Below are 13,565 nucleotides of genomic sequence, written 5' to 3'. Positions count from 1 at the left end.
AGCGCGGGCTTTAATTAGTCAGAGTTGGTTACGTCATGTTGCCCTCGCTCAGCGACTCAACGGACAGCTCGACCTGAGTCAGACTCATACACCCCATCCCCAACGCTGTGGCTCTCTCACACACATGACTCTCCATGGTCATGAGTAGGAGCATGTGGGGTGGGGGGAGCAGGGGGTTGGAAACTGTATGTTAACACTGCACTTTTTGCTCCCTGGACAAAAGTATTGGGACACCTGCTCATTCAGTGTGTGTGTCCTGAAATCAGGGGCATTAAAATAGAGCTGATCCTGCGTTTGTTGGAGTGACTGTCTGTACTGGCTTTCTACTAGATTTTGGAGCAAGCATTGCTGTGAGGATTTTTGATTGCATTCAACAACAAGAGCATTAGTAAGGTCAGGATGTTGGATGATCCCCCCCCCCCCCCCCCCCCCAGAGTATTAGGTGGAGCACCAACTATCATTCCGGAGAACACAGTTCTTCCACTCCTCCACAGCTCAATGTTGGGGGGCTTTGTACCCCTCTATAGCCCATGCGTGAAATTAGGCACGGTGCCAAAAAGCTCCAGAGAGTGGTACTTTTCTACTGACAGTGCTTGTCTACAGGGACTAAACAACTTGAGTGTGTGTGCATTTGCACATCTGTGTCAGCAATGGGAACTGCGTAACACTGAGTAACCCCGAGTCATATTGATGTAAGTAGTATTACTGTAGTATTACTCTGCTGCTCCAGTCCACATGCTTCTTGACCTACAGATGCTGCCTCCATATCTCTCAGCATGTGTACACCTGTCCATGAGGGGGCGCTCAAAGTGTGATTTGTATTTTGTACGACTCTGATGTAAAAGTGAACGAAACTCCCCAACTCTAGGGGGAGCCCAGGAGCCAAAAATACCAATTATTGCATACTTCTGCTTTAAGACAATCCCATTGGAACACAGTGGAACTGCCTGTGTTCTCTGGAATGATGGAAGGTGGTGCTCCATCCAATACTTTTGGGATGAGTTGGGGAGTTGGAGGATAAGATTGGATGGTGGTCATCCAAAATCCTGACCTTACTAACACTCTTGTTGCTGAATGCAATCAAATCCTCACAGCAACGCTCCTCCAAAATCTAGTAGAAAGCCTTCTTCCCTGCACAGCAGAGACAGTTACTCCAACAAAAGCAGGATAAAGCCTTGATTTTAGAATAAACAATGAATGAGAAGTATTGTGTCCCAATACTTTTGTCCTTTTATTGTACTTGCATTAACGCCTGTACATGAATCTACATTAAAGTTAAGTTACTGCTTTTGTGATGTAGGGGGTAACACCACCGCCCTCCCCATGGCAGGAACCCCAGGGGTTCATGGCACACTTATAAGACTGATAAGTCTTATGACCCCTAACTCTACGTTCTCCTACCAGCCAAATGCCAGACATTTCACAACAGTGACAGATCATATTTAAGGAATCGCTGAATGGTGCATCATGCCCCTATGTTGTTATACTCTTGTCAGTCCTCCCTGACGAAGCTACAGGTAGACAGTAGACTCTAAGGTTAGTGTGTAGAAGTTTTTACTTCCAGGAAGGGAGGGGTTTTGCTTATTACCTCTTTACCCTACAAGGGCATGCCTCTGGTGGGTTCAGTCTCTGCCTGTGTCAGGCTAGTGTGACTTATTGCCTGTAGGCTATGTGTAATCTTGTGGGTGTGTCTCTACTCTCCACAGTATGTAATCAAAGGAAGCTTTGGCATACACAAACACACACCCACACACACATACACACAAACACACACATGTATTACTATTTCTATAGGAGCGTGAACTGATAATAATAGGCCAAATCTTAGACAGCCAGTCAATAATCCAATAAGACAATAAACTAAAACACACACACATAGACTTCTTATCATATGCACTGCTGATTGCATGCACACACACACACACACACACACTCTGACCAGCACTGATCATCTCAAACACTGTTTTTATGCATTCCAATCCAGTGAAATCCCCTTAACTCTACGTTCCCTGCCCAAGCAGGTGTAATCAGCGGCTTAGGACCCGCAGCGTCCATCAATTACTGTACACACCAGAGACACACTCGAAACCCACAGTTCAGTTCAGGGTGTTATAGTTAATGATACACTACTGTGAATACTTTTCACACACACTTCTCAGTGCACTATATGTCCAAATATTTTTGGACACCCCTTCTAACGAATGCATTAGTAGCTGATTGACAACACAGACACTGCGCAAATCTACATGTACAGCTTGTCTAGAGACGTATTTCCAATAAAAAGGGATCCCCGGAGCAGATAAACACAAACTCACTGGCACCGTGCCAATGCCTTTAATACCGGGAGTGGGCTAGAGGGGTCCAGCGCCCCTTAGCATTGAGTTGCGGAGCAGTGGGACTGTGTGTGTCTGCAATGATGGATGATGGATGATAGTGGTGCTCCATTCGATACTTGATGAGTTGGGATGAGAGTTGGAGATGTGGGGTGGCGATCGTCCAGTATCCTGAATTCATGAATGCTCTTGTTGTTGAATGCAATCAAATCCTTACAGCTATGCTTCTTCAAAATCTAGTAGAAAGCCTTCTTCTCTGCATAGTAGACAGTTAGTCCAATAAATGCAGGATAAGCTCTTTTTAATAGCCTTGATTTCGTACAAAACAATGAAAGTGTGCAGGTGTCCCAATACTTTTGTCTATTCATGTATGGTTAGTATAATACGGTTCTTATTAATGAATTCATCCATTACACAAAAATAAGTAAGCATAAGATATTGGGCCTCATTCGCCAGCCGCTCCTAAGAAGAAATGCCTTCTTCTTGATGAATTTTTTACGACTTTCTGGACGTCCAGCAGTGTTTTCTCATCTGGGATTGGTCCAGTTTACGAGGATAATGAGCTCTGATCAGTTCTGCACTTGACTTTCCGTTAGGGCTGTTCTCGAGACCGAATCCTTCACAGGATTGGTGAATGAGGCTCATTCCTATGAACTGCTTAGTGCTTAGCTTAAGCTTTATCGTACGTGTTTTTTAATAAAGGGGGCAACATACAGTAAAACTACCCCTGTTCCTTTCTGAAAATGCTGATTGTTCTTGTGCAGGTTACTGGTGGGATCTCCTTGGGCTGGATACACTCAGAACAGGAAAGGAGATGTTTATAAGTGCATGATCACGAGCCCGGGGTCCACCTGCGAGAAGCTCAACCTTCAGAGTAAGCGAACCTGTCTGTTATTCTCTCTGCGTTGCCTAGGGTACAGAATCATTGCCTCCTAAAAAGGACCCTAGGTCAGTAAATCTCTGGACTTTGAGATTCTCAGTGTATGTTTTAGCCCGATCCCTGGAGTGTCTTTAGCTTTATTGGCTAGTTAGGATAGCACTTACGACACTTACTTTGAACTAGGGTTGCCACTCGTCCCGTAAAACACAGCGTCCTGCGTCCTGTATTGAACCATAATTTCCATAAATGTCCAGTACAGACGTGAGTGGGCCGAGGCACATCCTTGGCTGGCCTTTTACTTATTAGCTTATATAGCTTATTTTTGTAGACTGTTGTGGTTCGATTGATTGTTTAGGATGTTGAGTTTTTAAAGTCTGATGAATGATCAGTAGTATGAGCCAATATAAATATTATAGAAAAAAAATCATACTAATGGAACATTAGTTAATCAATAAATACATTAATTAAATGTTAAAAGTTATATCTACATTTCCCAGATTAAAAATGTTTGTAGTCGGGCCGTGGTGGTCTTAGCCCAAAGGGGTCGTGGTGGGCGTCCCTTATTTACATTTCTGAAAGGTGCTAATTTAACGACTTATTATTTAATAAATTGTTGTTTTCAGACTCTATAAATATACCAAACGTGCAGAACGTCAACGCGAATATGAGCCTGGGGCTGACCCTCACACGGATCACCAAAAACAACGGCTTCATGGTAAACCTGCTCATCTCATTCAGTTTTATAGATGTTGTGCAGATTCTGGTGTGATGTTCTGCCAGAGGGGCAGTGCTGGCTCAGGGGGGTAGAGCACCGGGCTATTGATAACTGGGCTCGGCAAGCTGCCACTGTTGGGCACCCTCTCAGCTCCCTGGGCACTGCCCACTGCTGCCCATCACTGCCCATCATCACTGTGTGTGTTTGATCACTAGTGTGTGTGTGTTCACGGCCAAATTCCATCTGTGTCCAACGCTACTGGGGAATATGGTGGTCTTGTCTTGTCTTGACGGCCAATCTGTGTGTGTGTGTGTGTGTGTGTGTGTGTGTGTGTGTGTGTGTGTTCTTTTCAGACGTGTGGTCCTCTCTGGGCTCAGGGTTGCGGGACTCAGTACTTTGTTCCAGGAGTGTGTGCAGAAGTGAACCCTCTGTTCTCCCCCCAGCCTGGGTTCTCCCCTGCTCTTCAAAGTAAGAATAACGTTTCATGTACAGAGTGACATACACTGCATGGACAAAAGTATTTGGACACCTGCTCCTGCATTGCTTCCTCTGAAATCAAGGGTATTAAAAAAGTTGATCCTGCTTTTGTTGAAGTAACTGTCTCTACAAAGGCTTTCTGCTAGATTTTGGAGGAGCATTCCTGTGAGGGTTTGATTGCATTCAGTGACAGCATTCAGTCAGCTCATCCTAAAAGTACTGGATGGAGCACCACCGTTCTATAGTTTAAAGTAGCTGAAGGCATTCATTAAAAGAGGTGTCCACAAACATTTGGACATACAGTGTAGCTCTGTGTATCTTTTAAGACCTGTCTCGTTTCCCCAGCTTGCGGCGGTCCAATGGACATTGCAATTGTATTGGATGGGTCCAACAGTATATATCCATGGGAACCTGTTGTGGCTTTCCTCAAGAAGGTCCTGGAGAATCTTGATATCGGGCCACAAAAAACCCAGGCAAGAAACAGCTCTCAAGGTTCAGTTCCAATGTTACCAATGCAGTTTTTAAAAGGTCCTATGACTGACGACTTCTGATTTTGTGCTTGGACAGGTCAGTGTTGTCCAGTATGGTTCTGATCCAAGGTTTGAGTTCTATCTGAATACCTATCAAACGAAACAGACGATTATTGCAGCAGCTTCAAAGATCACCCAGAAAGGTGGACTGGAGACGAATACATTCGGAGCTATAAGCTACACCAGGTATTCCTGAAGCTCTGCATTTGTTTTAGTCTTTAAATGTAGTGTCTAATAGACTGTCTATCAAAGCAATGTGTGTGTGTGTGTATTACAGGACGAATGCATTTTTACCCTCAAGTGGAGGGCGTCCAGGTGCTAGTAAGGTGATGGTGGTGGTGACTGATGGGGAGTCTCATGATAATTCCCTGACAGATAAAGTCATTGGTGAATGCAAAAAAGACGGTATCACTCGCTTCGGCATTGCTGTGAGTACCACAGAGCCCAAGACCAACACGCCACATGTATTTTCTCTGTTTATACAGCAAAGTAATGGAAATTCCTTACTATATAACATAGAGTGTGTTTTTATTTTATCTGCACACTGTAAAGGAAAAAAAATAACTGACAAATTAAAGCATCTTAAATCTATTTTTTTAGATATCTAATATTTCTCATTATATGTTATATGTCTCATTATACATTTTAATATTATTCAACACATTTCTAGTAATATCTAGCAAAATTATTACATTTCACTGGCAGATCACTTTGCTTGGTTTAGGTATTATTTCTTGAAAGTCTTAAAAAATAATATGATGAAACAATGATTAATTATGCATATTTGTTGAAATATGCAAAATTATGTGACAAGAAATTATATATCTGGAAATAATAAACAGACATATCTTTGTTGTTTCTTGAAACAAGCAAAATGACCTGCTTAATTTTCTTAAAACAAGCAAAATTACTTTTTTGGAAAAGGCAAAATTAATTGCATTGATTATTGAAAAAAGTAAAATGGCCTGCATTATTGTTTTTAAAGAAACACAATAACCTGCATTATGTATTAAAAAAAAGCAAAATTACCATATATTTTTTTAAATGCTAAATTAACTGCATTATTTATGGAAGTTAACAAACTTACCTGCATTCTTTTTTAAACAAACAAAATAACCTGCATTTTGTATTGAAAAAGCTAAATTAAACAAACATTTCTGTAATTTTTAAAAGAGGCAAAATAAACTGCATTATTAATTGTAACAGGCAGAATTACCTACAACAATCCGAATTCTGTCATTTATTGCAATAGGTGAAATTATCTTCATTTTTTTTTAAATAAGAAGAAGTTATTTTCTTTTTCTTTAACAAGCTAACAAACTAAATTATCTGCATCATTTTTATGAAACAAAATGATCTAATGGCAAAATGGCAAAATGATCTAATGGTGTATGAAATGATATTTTGCAGTATAAGCAGTGGATATTGGCTCATGGTTTCCTTTCTTGTTCTTCTGCTTACTGTAGGTGCTGGGGTATTACACAAGGAATAATATTGACACCACAAAACTCATTGCGGAGATCAAGTCAATCGCCAGCGTTCCAACAGAGAAGTATTATTTCAATGTGTCGGATGAGGGAGCTCTCTCGGAAATTGCTGGTACCCTTGGCGATCGGATCTTCAATATTGAAGGTATTCAACATGCTGATTAAAGATCTTAGGAATAAAGTCAAAGCCCACACAGACAAAGTTTGGGGAATAAAATTGGGAATAAAATTTCTCTATATTGACATTTTCACTTCATATGTCTTCTTTTCACAGGGACAGGCAAAGGGGGTGAATTCCAGATGGAGATGTCTCAAGTTGGATTCAGTGCACACCAGACCAAAAATGAGGTCCACAATGCTGTTGCCTGTATTTTCTCAAGGTCTAAGTGGCCTAATGACCCTTCTTTAACACCCAAGCTTTTCCTCCGCTCTGTCTTTGCAGGATGTGATGATGCTAGGTGCTGTTGGAGCATATGGATGGAGTGGAACGGTTGTTCATAAAACTGCTCAGAAATCAGAGATCTTCCCTAAACAAGCTTTTGAGGAAATCCTGCAGGACAAAAACCACAGTTCCTTACTGGGTGAGACCGTTTTCCATGTTCTGCAACAGTAATAAAATCAGCAGTGGTTGTTCACAGTAAACGAGAGAATTGCCTTATGATCAACAGGGGAGAGTGGATAGTGAATGCTTGAGTCTCTAATACAGGGCTATCTAACCTATTTAAAAAGGGGGGCAGATTGGAGCAAATCAAGATACATTTACATTTATGGCATTTAGCAGACGCTCTTATCCAGAGCGACTTACAAGGTTACTGGTATTACAGAGGAGGGTCAATGTAGTGTTAGGAGTCTTGCCCAAGGACTCTTATTGGTGTAGCGCAGCATAGTCACCCAGACCAAGTATCGAACCCTGGTCTCTGTTGTAACTAGCAGGTAGTGGTGTTATCTGTTGCGCCACAACAACCACGATACTTGAGAGTCTGACACTATTTACCAAGATATTATTCCAAGATATTATTCTAATATTTCTAATTATATGTTGGTTGTAAATACATTTTAATATTCAACCATCTTGAATTCAACCTATTTCTAGTAATATCTAGCAAAATTATTAAATTTCACTGGCAGATCATTTTGCTTGGTTTAGGTATTATTTCTTGAAAATCTTAATTGATTAACACAATTATTTGCATTTGTTGAAATATGCAAAATCTCTGGAAATAAACAGACATATCTTTGTTCTTTCTTTGTTGCAAAGCATAAATGAGTCAAAAAATCAAGTATTCCAAATTAAAAATATGATAACATGTGAAAAACATACAGAACAGTTTATTAAACTACTAAATTTGCTCTGATCAAAAATAAGTCATGACCAGTGACTAGTGCAAATGCAGAGAGATTAGTGCAACGCCTCTCAAAAGTGAAGCAACCACATGTCTACCGCCTTTGCTAGCTGGCTCAGTCTCCAGGGTCAGGGTTAGGGTTTACAACAGTTAACTTTTCTCTGTGCTAAGATTCAAAACACCGACACAATTAGCAAACATAAGTTTGGAGAAAAGAGAAAAAATAAATTTCATGAAAAGAACACCTTGCCAACTGTGGAGCACTGGGGGTGGATCTGTCATGCTTTGGGGTTGTGCAGCTACCAGTGACACTGGCGATATTGACTGATTGGAGAGAATAATGGATTCCACGAAATACCAGCAAATACTGGAAGCAGATGTCAAACCATCTGTTGAAAGTCTGAAGCTGAGAGGACGGCTTCTACATCAGGATACGGATCCACAGCACATACCTAAAAACTCACCTGAAGAGGCACAAGCTGAAGCTTGTGAATTGGCTGGTTCTCTAGACTTTTGCATGAGGATTTGATGGATAGTGTGAATTTGTTTGATTATTCGGTTAGTTAAAAAAAAATCATTTATATTTATATTTACATTTAAGGCATTTAGCAGACGCTCTTCTCCAGAGCTTCACTGTTTACTCAAGAATAACCTCAGCTAGTTTGAATAGACCTCTAATCTTAGAAACTACTAAACACAAGTCAATATGGAGACCATAGTACTCTACTCTTCACCCAAGTACTCTCAGAAGAGGAGGGTCTTCAGTCTGGGTTTGAGGACAGCGAGTGTTGGACTCTGCTGTTCGGACACCCAGGGGAAGCTCGTTCCACCACTTTGGTGCAGGACAAAAAAAAAGCCTGGACGCTCGTCTTCCAAGGATCTTAAGGGATGGCAGGTCGAGCCGAGCCGTACTGGAAGGGCTGGAAGGGCTCTTGGTGCAGACCGGCTTTTGACCATCGCCATCAATTCTAAGTGTATCATTTGGCCATGGCTGCACAAACAACATACAGCTGTATAACGCATTCAGAGGGAGGGGTAAGCCATTCGTTTAAAAAGTGCATAATCACAGCAATTAAATATCAATACTTGGGTCTCTTCAGTGTCTCTTCTGTCCTGGTAACTTTAAAATTAAAATATTGAAAATACTGCTGTATTATACTATAGCAATGTTTTTCCCCCACCCCCTGCTACACAGTGAACTTTGTAAGCATTCACACAGTCCTGGTGAGGTTTTCGTGGCGTCATCCATGCTGCTGTGGTGGCTTGTGGTTTGACAAAAATGAAGAAATGAAGAAATGCCACCCTGTTAAATGACCCCAACCTCTAATACCACAGCATGTCAGGAAGTGTCAACCATAATAAGCAGCGAGAGGCAGCTCTTCACTTTGCACTAAGAGGCTATTCATTCGTTGTTTGTCTAACTGGCATTTCTAAAGAAAGTGCCCCTACAACCCAAACCTAACCTGCATGAATTCCTGTGATCAGGATACTCAGTGACCACACTGACCGACGGCTCCTCCGAGTACTACGTGGCCGGTGCTCCTCGATCCAACCACACTGGCCAGGTTGTCGTGTACACCCTCAACAGCCAGAGACAGCCCAAAATCATCGACTCACAGAGGGGGGATCAGGTACTGCAGCCCTGCTTCATTCTATTTCAAGTATAGAAGATAGACGTCCTAAATAAACATTATTAAAGTTCATATAGTTCATATAATTCCTCATGCTTGATGTTGTGATGTCACAACCATGAGCACATCCACATGCAACCTGCAGTTTAGCCCCTCCCATTTATGCTGAAGCTATAAGGAGTGCTTTTTCAGTGAGGTGCAGTACAGGGCAGTCCCATCAGAACAGGGCAGCTCATTTGCACACACTATATGGACAAAAGTATTGGGACACCTGCTCATTTATTGCTGTGAGAATTATTAGGAATTCCCCAACTCTTCTCAAAAGTATTGGATGCTGTCCACTGCTCCACAGCTCAATGCTGGGGGGCTTTATACCCCTCTAGCCCACGCCTGGGATTAGGCAGCATGGTGCTAATAGGTTCAAGTTCATCTGCTTCAGAGAGTCCTATTCTATTGGCAGTGCTCTTCTACAGGGACTAGACAAGCGGTGTGTGTGGATTTGAACATTAATGGGATGCAACTTAGAGCAGCTGAATGCATTCATTAGAAGGGGTGTCCATAAACATTTGGACATGTAGTGTATTTGTCTATATTATGTTTTATAATGGACTCTTTTGCAGATCGGTTCCTACTTTGGCAGTGTGCTCTGTCCTCTGGATGTGGATCGTGATGGTGTTACTGACCTTCTTCTGGTTGGAGCCCCAATGTTCATGAGTGACCAGAAGAAAGAAACTGGCAAAGTCTACATCTTCTCCATTACAAAAGTAAGAAGCATTTGAAGAGTCACCCACGATGGTATGAGGTATCAGTTCAATATTACAACATCTGTATTCATATTTGTGGTTCTGAAGGGTATTCTGAGCAGCCAAGACTCTCTGGAGGGTCCCTCTCCACTGGAGAATGCCCGGTTTGGGATGGCCGTTGCTGCTGTTCCTGATCTCAACCTGGACGGCTTTATCGATGTGGTAGTTGGAGCTCCGCTGGAGGACAACAACCAGGGAGCCATTTACATCTACAATGGAGATAAGAGAAGCATCAGGAAACAGAGCTCACAGGTAGACCTAAACTGACCATGACCCTAATCCAACAAAGTCCTACAGAATAGCTGTAATACATCAGATTATGTGTTTTTTTTGTTTCCAGAAAATTCTCGGATCAAAACTGGACTCAACCTTGAAGTTCTTTGGACGCTCTTTAGATGGGAGTGGAGATCTGAATGGTGACTCACTCCCAGATGTCTCAGTGGGGGGTTATGGGAACGTGCTGCAGCTTTGGTAAGTGTCTCTGGTGCAGTAAATCTATGCTGTCATTCACTGGCGCCACATGTTTATGGGTAGGAAGGTGGTCCAACCCTGATAAGATCTTTAACCAATGAATGTTGGTTCATTTTTAAAGCTCTTAAACCCTACGAACCAGAAAAAACACTGCTATAAATGATCCACACATCTTCTCATCCAGTATTTCTTACATGATGAAAGGTATTAACAGGACGTTTGTCCCCTTAACAGCAGTAACTGCCCCTACTCTTCTGAGAAGGCTTTGAGCTAGATATATACGGGCTCATATGAGCATTTCACTGCATTCAGCCACAAGAGAACAATGTGGTCAGCACAGATGTTGGCCGAAAACGAACCATCCAGCTCATCCCAAGGTTGTTCAATGATGCTTAATCACTTCAACATAATCCCAGAGGTGTTTAGGGAGGTTCTATCGCTGTAACGTGTGCAAGGATGTTCAGCAGAGCCTCATCACGGCAACTCATCCAAAGCTGTTCAGTGGAGCTTAATCATTGCAACTCACCCAAAGCTGATCAGCGGAACTGTTCAGTGTAACTTTGTCACTCCAACTAATTCCAGATGTGTTTAGGAGAGATTAATCACTCCAACTCATTCAGAGATGTTCAATGGAGCCTTATCACTGCAACTTCACCAAAGCTGTTCAGTGGATCTTCATCACCTGCTCATCCAAAGCTGTTCAGTGGAGTTTTATCACTGAAACTCATCCAAAGCTGTTCAGTGGAGCTTCATCACCTGCTTATCCAAGGCTGTTCAGCGAAGCTTCATCACCTGCTCATCCAAAGCTGTTCAGTGGAGCTTCATCAATGAAACTCATCCAAAGCTGTTCAGTGGAGCTTCATCACCTGCTCATCCAAAGCTGTTCAGTGGAGCTTCATCACCTGCTCATCCAAAGCTGTTCAGTGGAGCTTCATCACCTGCTCATCCAAAGCTGTTCAGTGGAGCTTCATCACCTGCTCAACCAAAGCTGTTCAGTGGAGCTTCATCACCTGCTCATCCAAAGCTGTTCAGTGGAGCTTCATCACCTGCTCATCCAAAGCTGTTCAGTGGAGCTTCATCACCTGCTCATCCAAAGCTGTTCAGTGGAGCTTCATCACCTGCTCATCCAAAGCTGTTCAGCGAAGCTTCACCACCTGCTCATCCAAAGCTGTTCAGTGGAGCTTCATTACCTGCTCAACCAAAGCTGTTCAGTGGAGCTTCATCACCTGCTCATCCAAAGCTGTTCAGTGGAGCTTCATCACCTGCTCATCCAAAGCTGTTCAGTGGAGCTTCATTACCTGCTCAACCAAAGCTGTTCAGTGGAGCTTCATCACCTGCTCATCCAAAGCTGTTCAGTGGAGCTTCATCACCTGCTTATCCAAAGCTGTTCAGTGGAGCTTCATTACCTGCTCAACCAAAGCTGTTCAGTGGAGCTTCATTACCTGCTCAACCAAAGCTGTTCAGTGGAGCTTCATCACCTGCTTATCCAAAGCTGTTCAGTGGAGCTTCATCACTCCAACTTATCTCAGAAAACTTACATGCAGTTTGATCACTCCAGCATGTTCCATCCCCAAAAGGGTTCAAAAAGCTTATTTACTCCACCTAAGCGTGTTGAGTTGAGTTGATTGTTCTCAATCCAGAGAATGCAACTCTGCCATGCTTCTACCTGATGTCTGAGATTGTACATGCTGATCCTAGGCTTGTGTAAATAAGCATTACATTTTACTGGCAAGGCGTATTTTAGAGATTACATAGCTGCACTCAAGCATTTCAACACCTGTCAGCAACGGGTGCGGTCGTTTCTGCATTCACTAATTAGAAGGGGCAGTGGATATGTGGTGTAACTACATAACTGCATACCTTTGTATTAAAGATAAACAGCATAACAAATAAGTCTAATGATTAATAACTGAAAGTTAAGCCCAGGCTTTAAGGGGTTAAATACTGCAAACTCTCGAATGCATGTGCTACACAACAGATAAGCAGTTGAGTAAATGAAGAACAGCTGTGTGGACTATCTGGACTTTTCTGTGAATACTCCTCCAGCTCGGCCTGAACATTTTTTTTTCACCAGTGTAAACTTCCTTGACGGCCAAGACTGTGTACGATTCATCAACAGTGTAGCGAGTGTAAGCATACGCTCAGTTTATCCATGCTAATACTAAAACAATGGCAGCAGCAATTCTATATGTGCAGAGAATCTGCCCACGCATGTGTGTGTTGTTAATAAACGACAGCTACAAGTGGCCTGTACTGATGTAACTGTTTATATACGCTGTGCTTTCAGGTCTAGGGGAGTTGCAGTCGTGACCGCCAAGGTTACATTCACCCCAGACCGGATCAACATTCTGAGTAAGCCCTGTACCTTCAGCGGGAGAATGGTGTCCTGTTTCGCTGCTAAAGTCTGCTTCAGTGCGGCATTCAGGCCAGCAAATCCAGTGGGACCTGCAGGTAAGGCCCCTCACTGTCATATAAAAACCTTTTAACTCTATATTGGATAAATCTATCATGATGAAAGGGTCGGTGGAAATGATCTAGGATTACCAGAAACACATTAAAATAACTATTTTTTTCCTCTGGAATAAAATTTCCATTTTTGTTCCAAGTTTTGTTACAATTATGAGAAATTCTTCACTTAGGATACATTCCCTTACCTACAAATCCGATTTTTTAGCACATTTCTCAATATGTTTGTCGATTGTATTTTTTTTGAGTTATATCATATTATTATACATTATATATACACCCAATTATTAAATATCAGATTTTTTTTCTTGCTGTTTGAGTCATTTATTAACATTATCCTACAAATAGTGAACATTTTAGAGTATTTGAGACATTTAATTGTGTGCAAAATGTGTGTGGTTTAATTAAAACACTTGCATCCCAATGTTT

At 42.0% G+C, this 13,565-nt stretch overlaps 1 protein-coding gene across 1 annotated transcript in view; it reads left to right on the top strand.

Moving 5' to 3' along the window:
• itga2.2 (integrin, alpha 2 (CD49B, alpha 2 subunit of VLA-2 receptor), tandem duplicate 2) overlaps positions 1 to 13,565 on the top strand; it is a 34,340-nt gene that overhangs the window by 9,912 nt on the left and 10,863 nt on the right. Inside the window, exons 3-16 of the mRNA XM_072658727.1 lie at positions 3,098 to 3,207; positions 3,837 to 3,928; positions 4,282 to 4,396; positions 4,751 to 4,878; positions 4,973 to 5,121; positions 5,213 to 5,363; positions 6,402 to 6,567; positions 6,697 to 6,770; positions 6,865 to 7,003; positions 9,251 to 9,396; positions 10,017 to 10,160; positions 10,248 to 10,451; positions 10,540 to 10,670; positions 12,958 to 13,121. Of these exons, the coding sequence (XP_072514828.1) occupies positions 3,098 to 3,207; positions 3,837 to 3,928; positions 4,282 to 4,396; positions 4,751 to 4,878; positions 4,973 to 5,121; positions 5,213 to 5,363; positions 6,402 to 6,567; positions 6,697 to 6,770; positions 6,865 to 7,003; positions 9,251 to 9,396; positions 10,017 to 10,160; positions 10,248 to 10,451; positions 10,540 to 10,670; positions 12,958 to 13,121 (1,913 nt within the window). The remainder of the gene's footprint in view (positions 1 to 3,097; positions 3,208 to 3,836; positions 3,929 to 4,281; positions 4,397 to 4,750; positions 4,879 to 4,972; positions 5,122 to 5,212; positions 5,364 to 6,401; positions 6,568 to 6,696; positions 6,771 to 6,864; positions 7,004 to 9,250; positions 9,397 to 10,016; positions 10,161 to 10,247; positions 10,452 to 10,539; positions 10,671 to 12,957; positions 13,122 to 13,565) is intronic.

The sequence above is a fragment of the Salminus brasiliensis genome, chromosome 16 (assembly GCF_030463535.1).
Source record: "Salminus brasiliensis chromosome 16, fSalBra1.hap2, whole genome shotgun sequence".
Lineage (NCBI taxonomy): Eukaryota > Metazoa > Chordata > Actinopteri > Characiformes > Bryconidae > Salminus > Salminus brasiliensis.
Note: the sequence above shows the minus strand (reverse complement) of the source record. Positions and strands in the feature narration are given on the sequence as shown.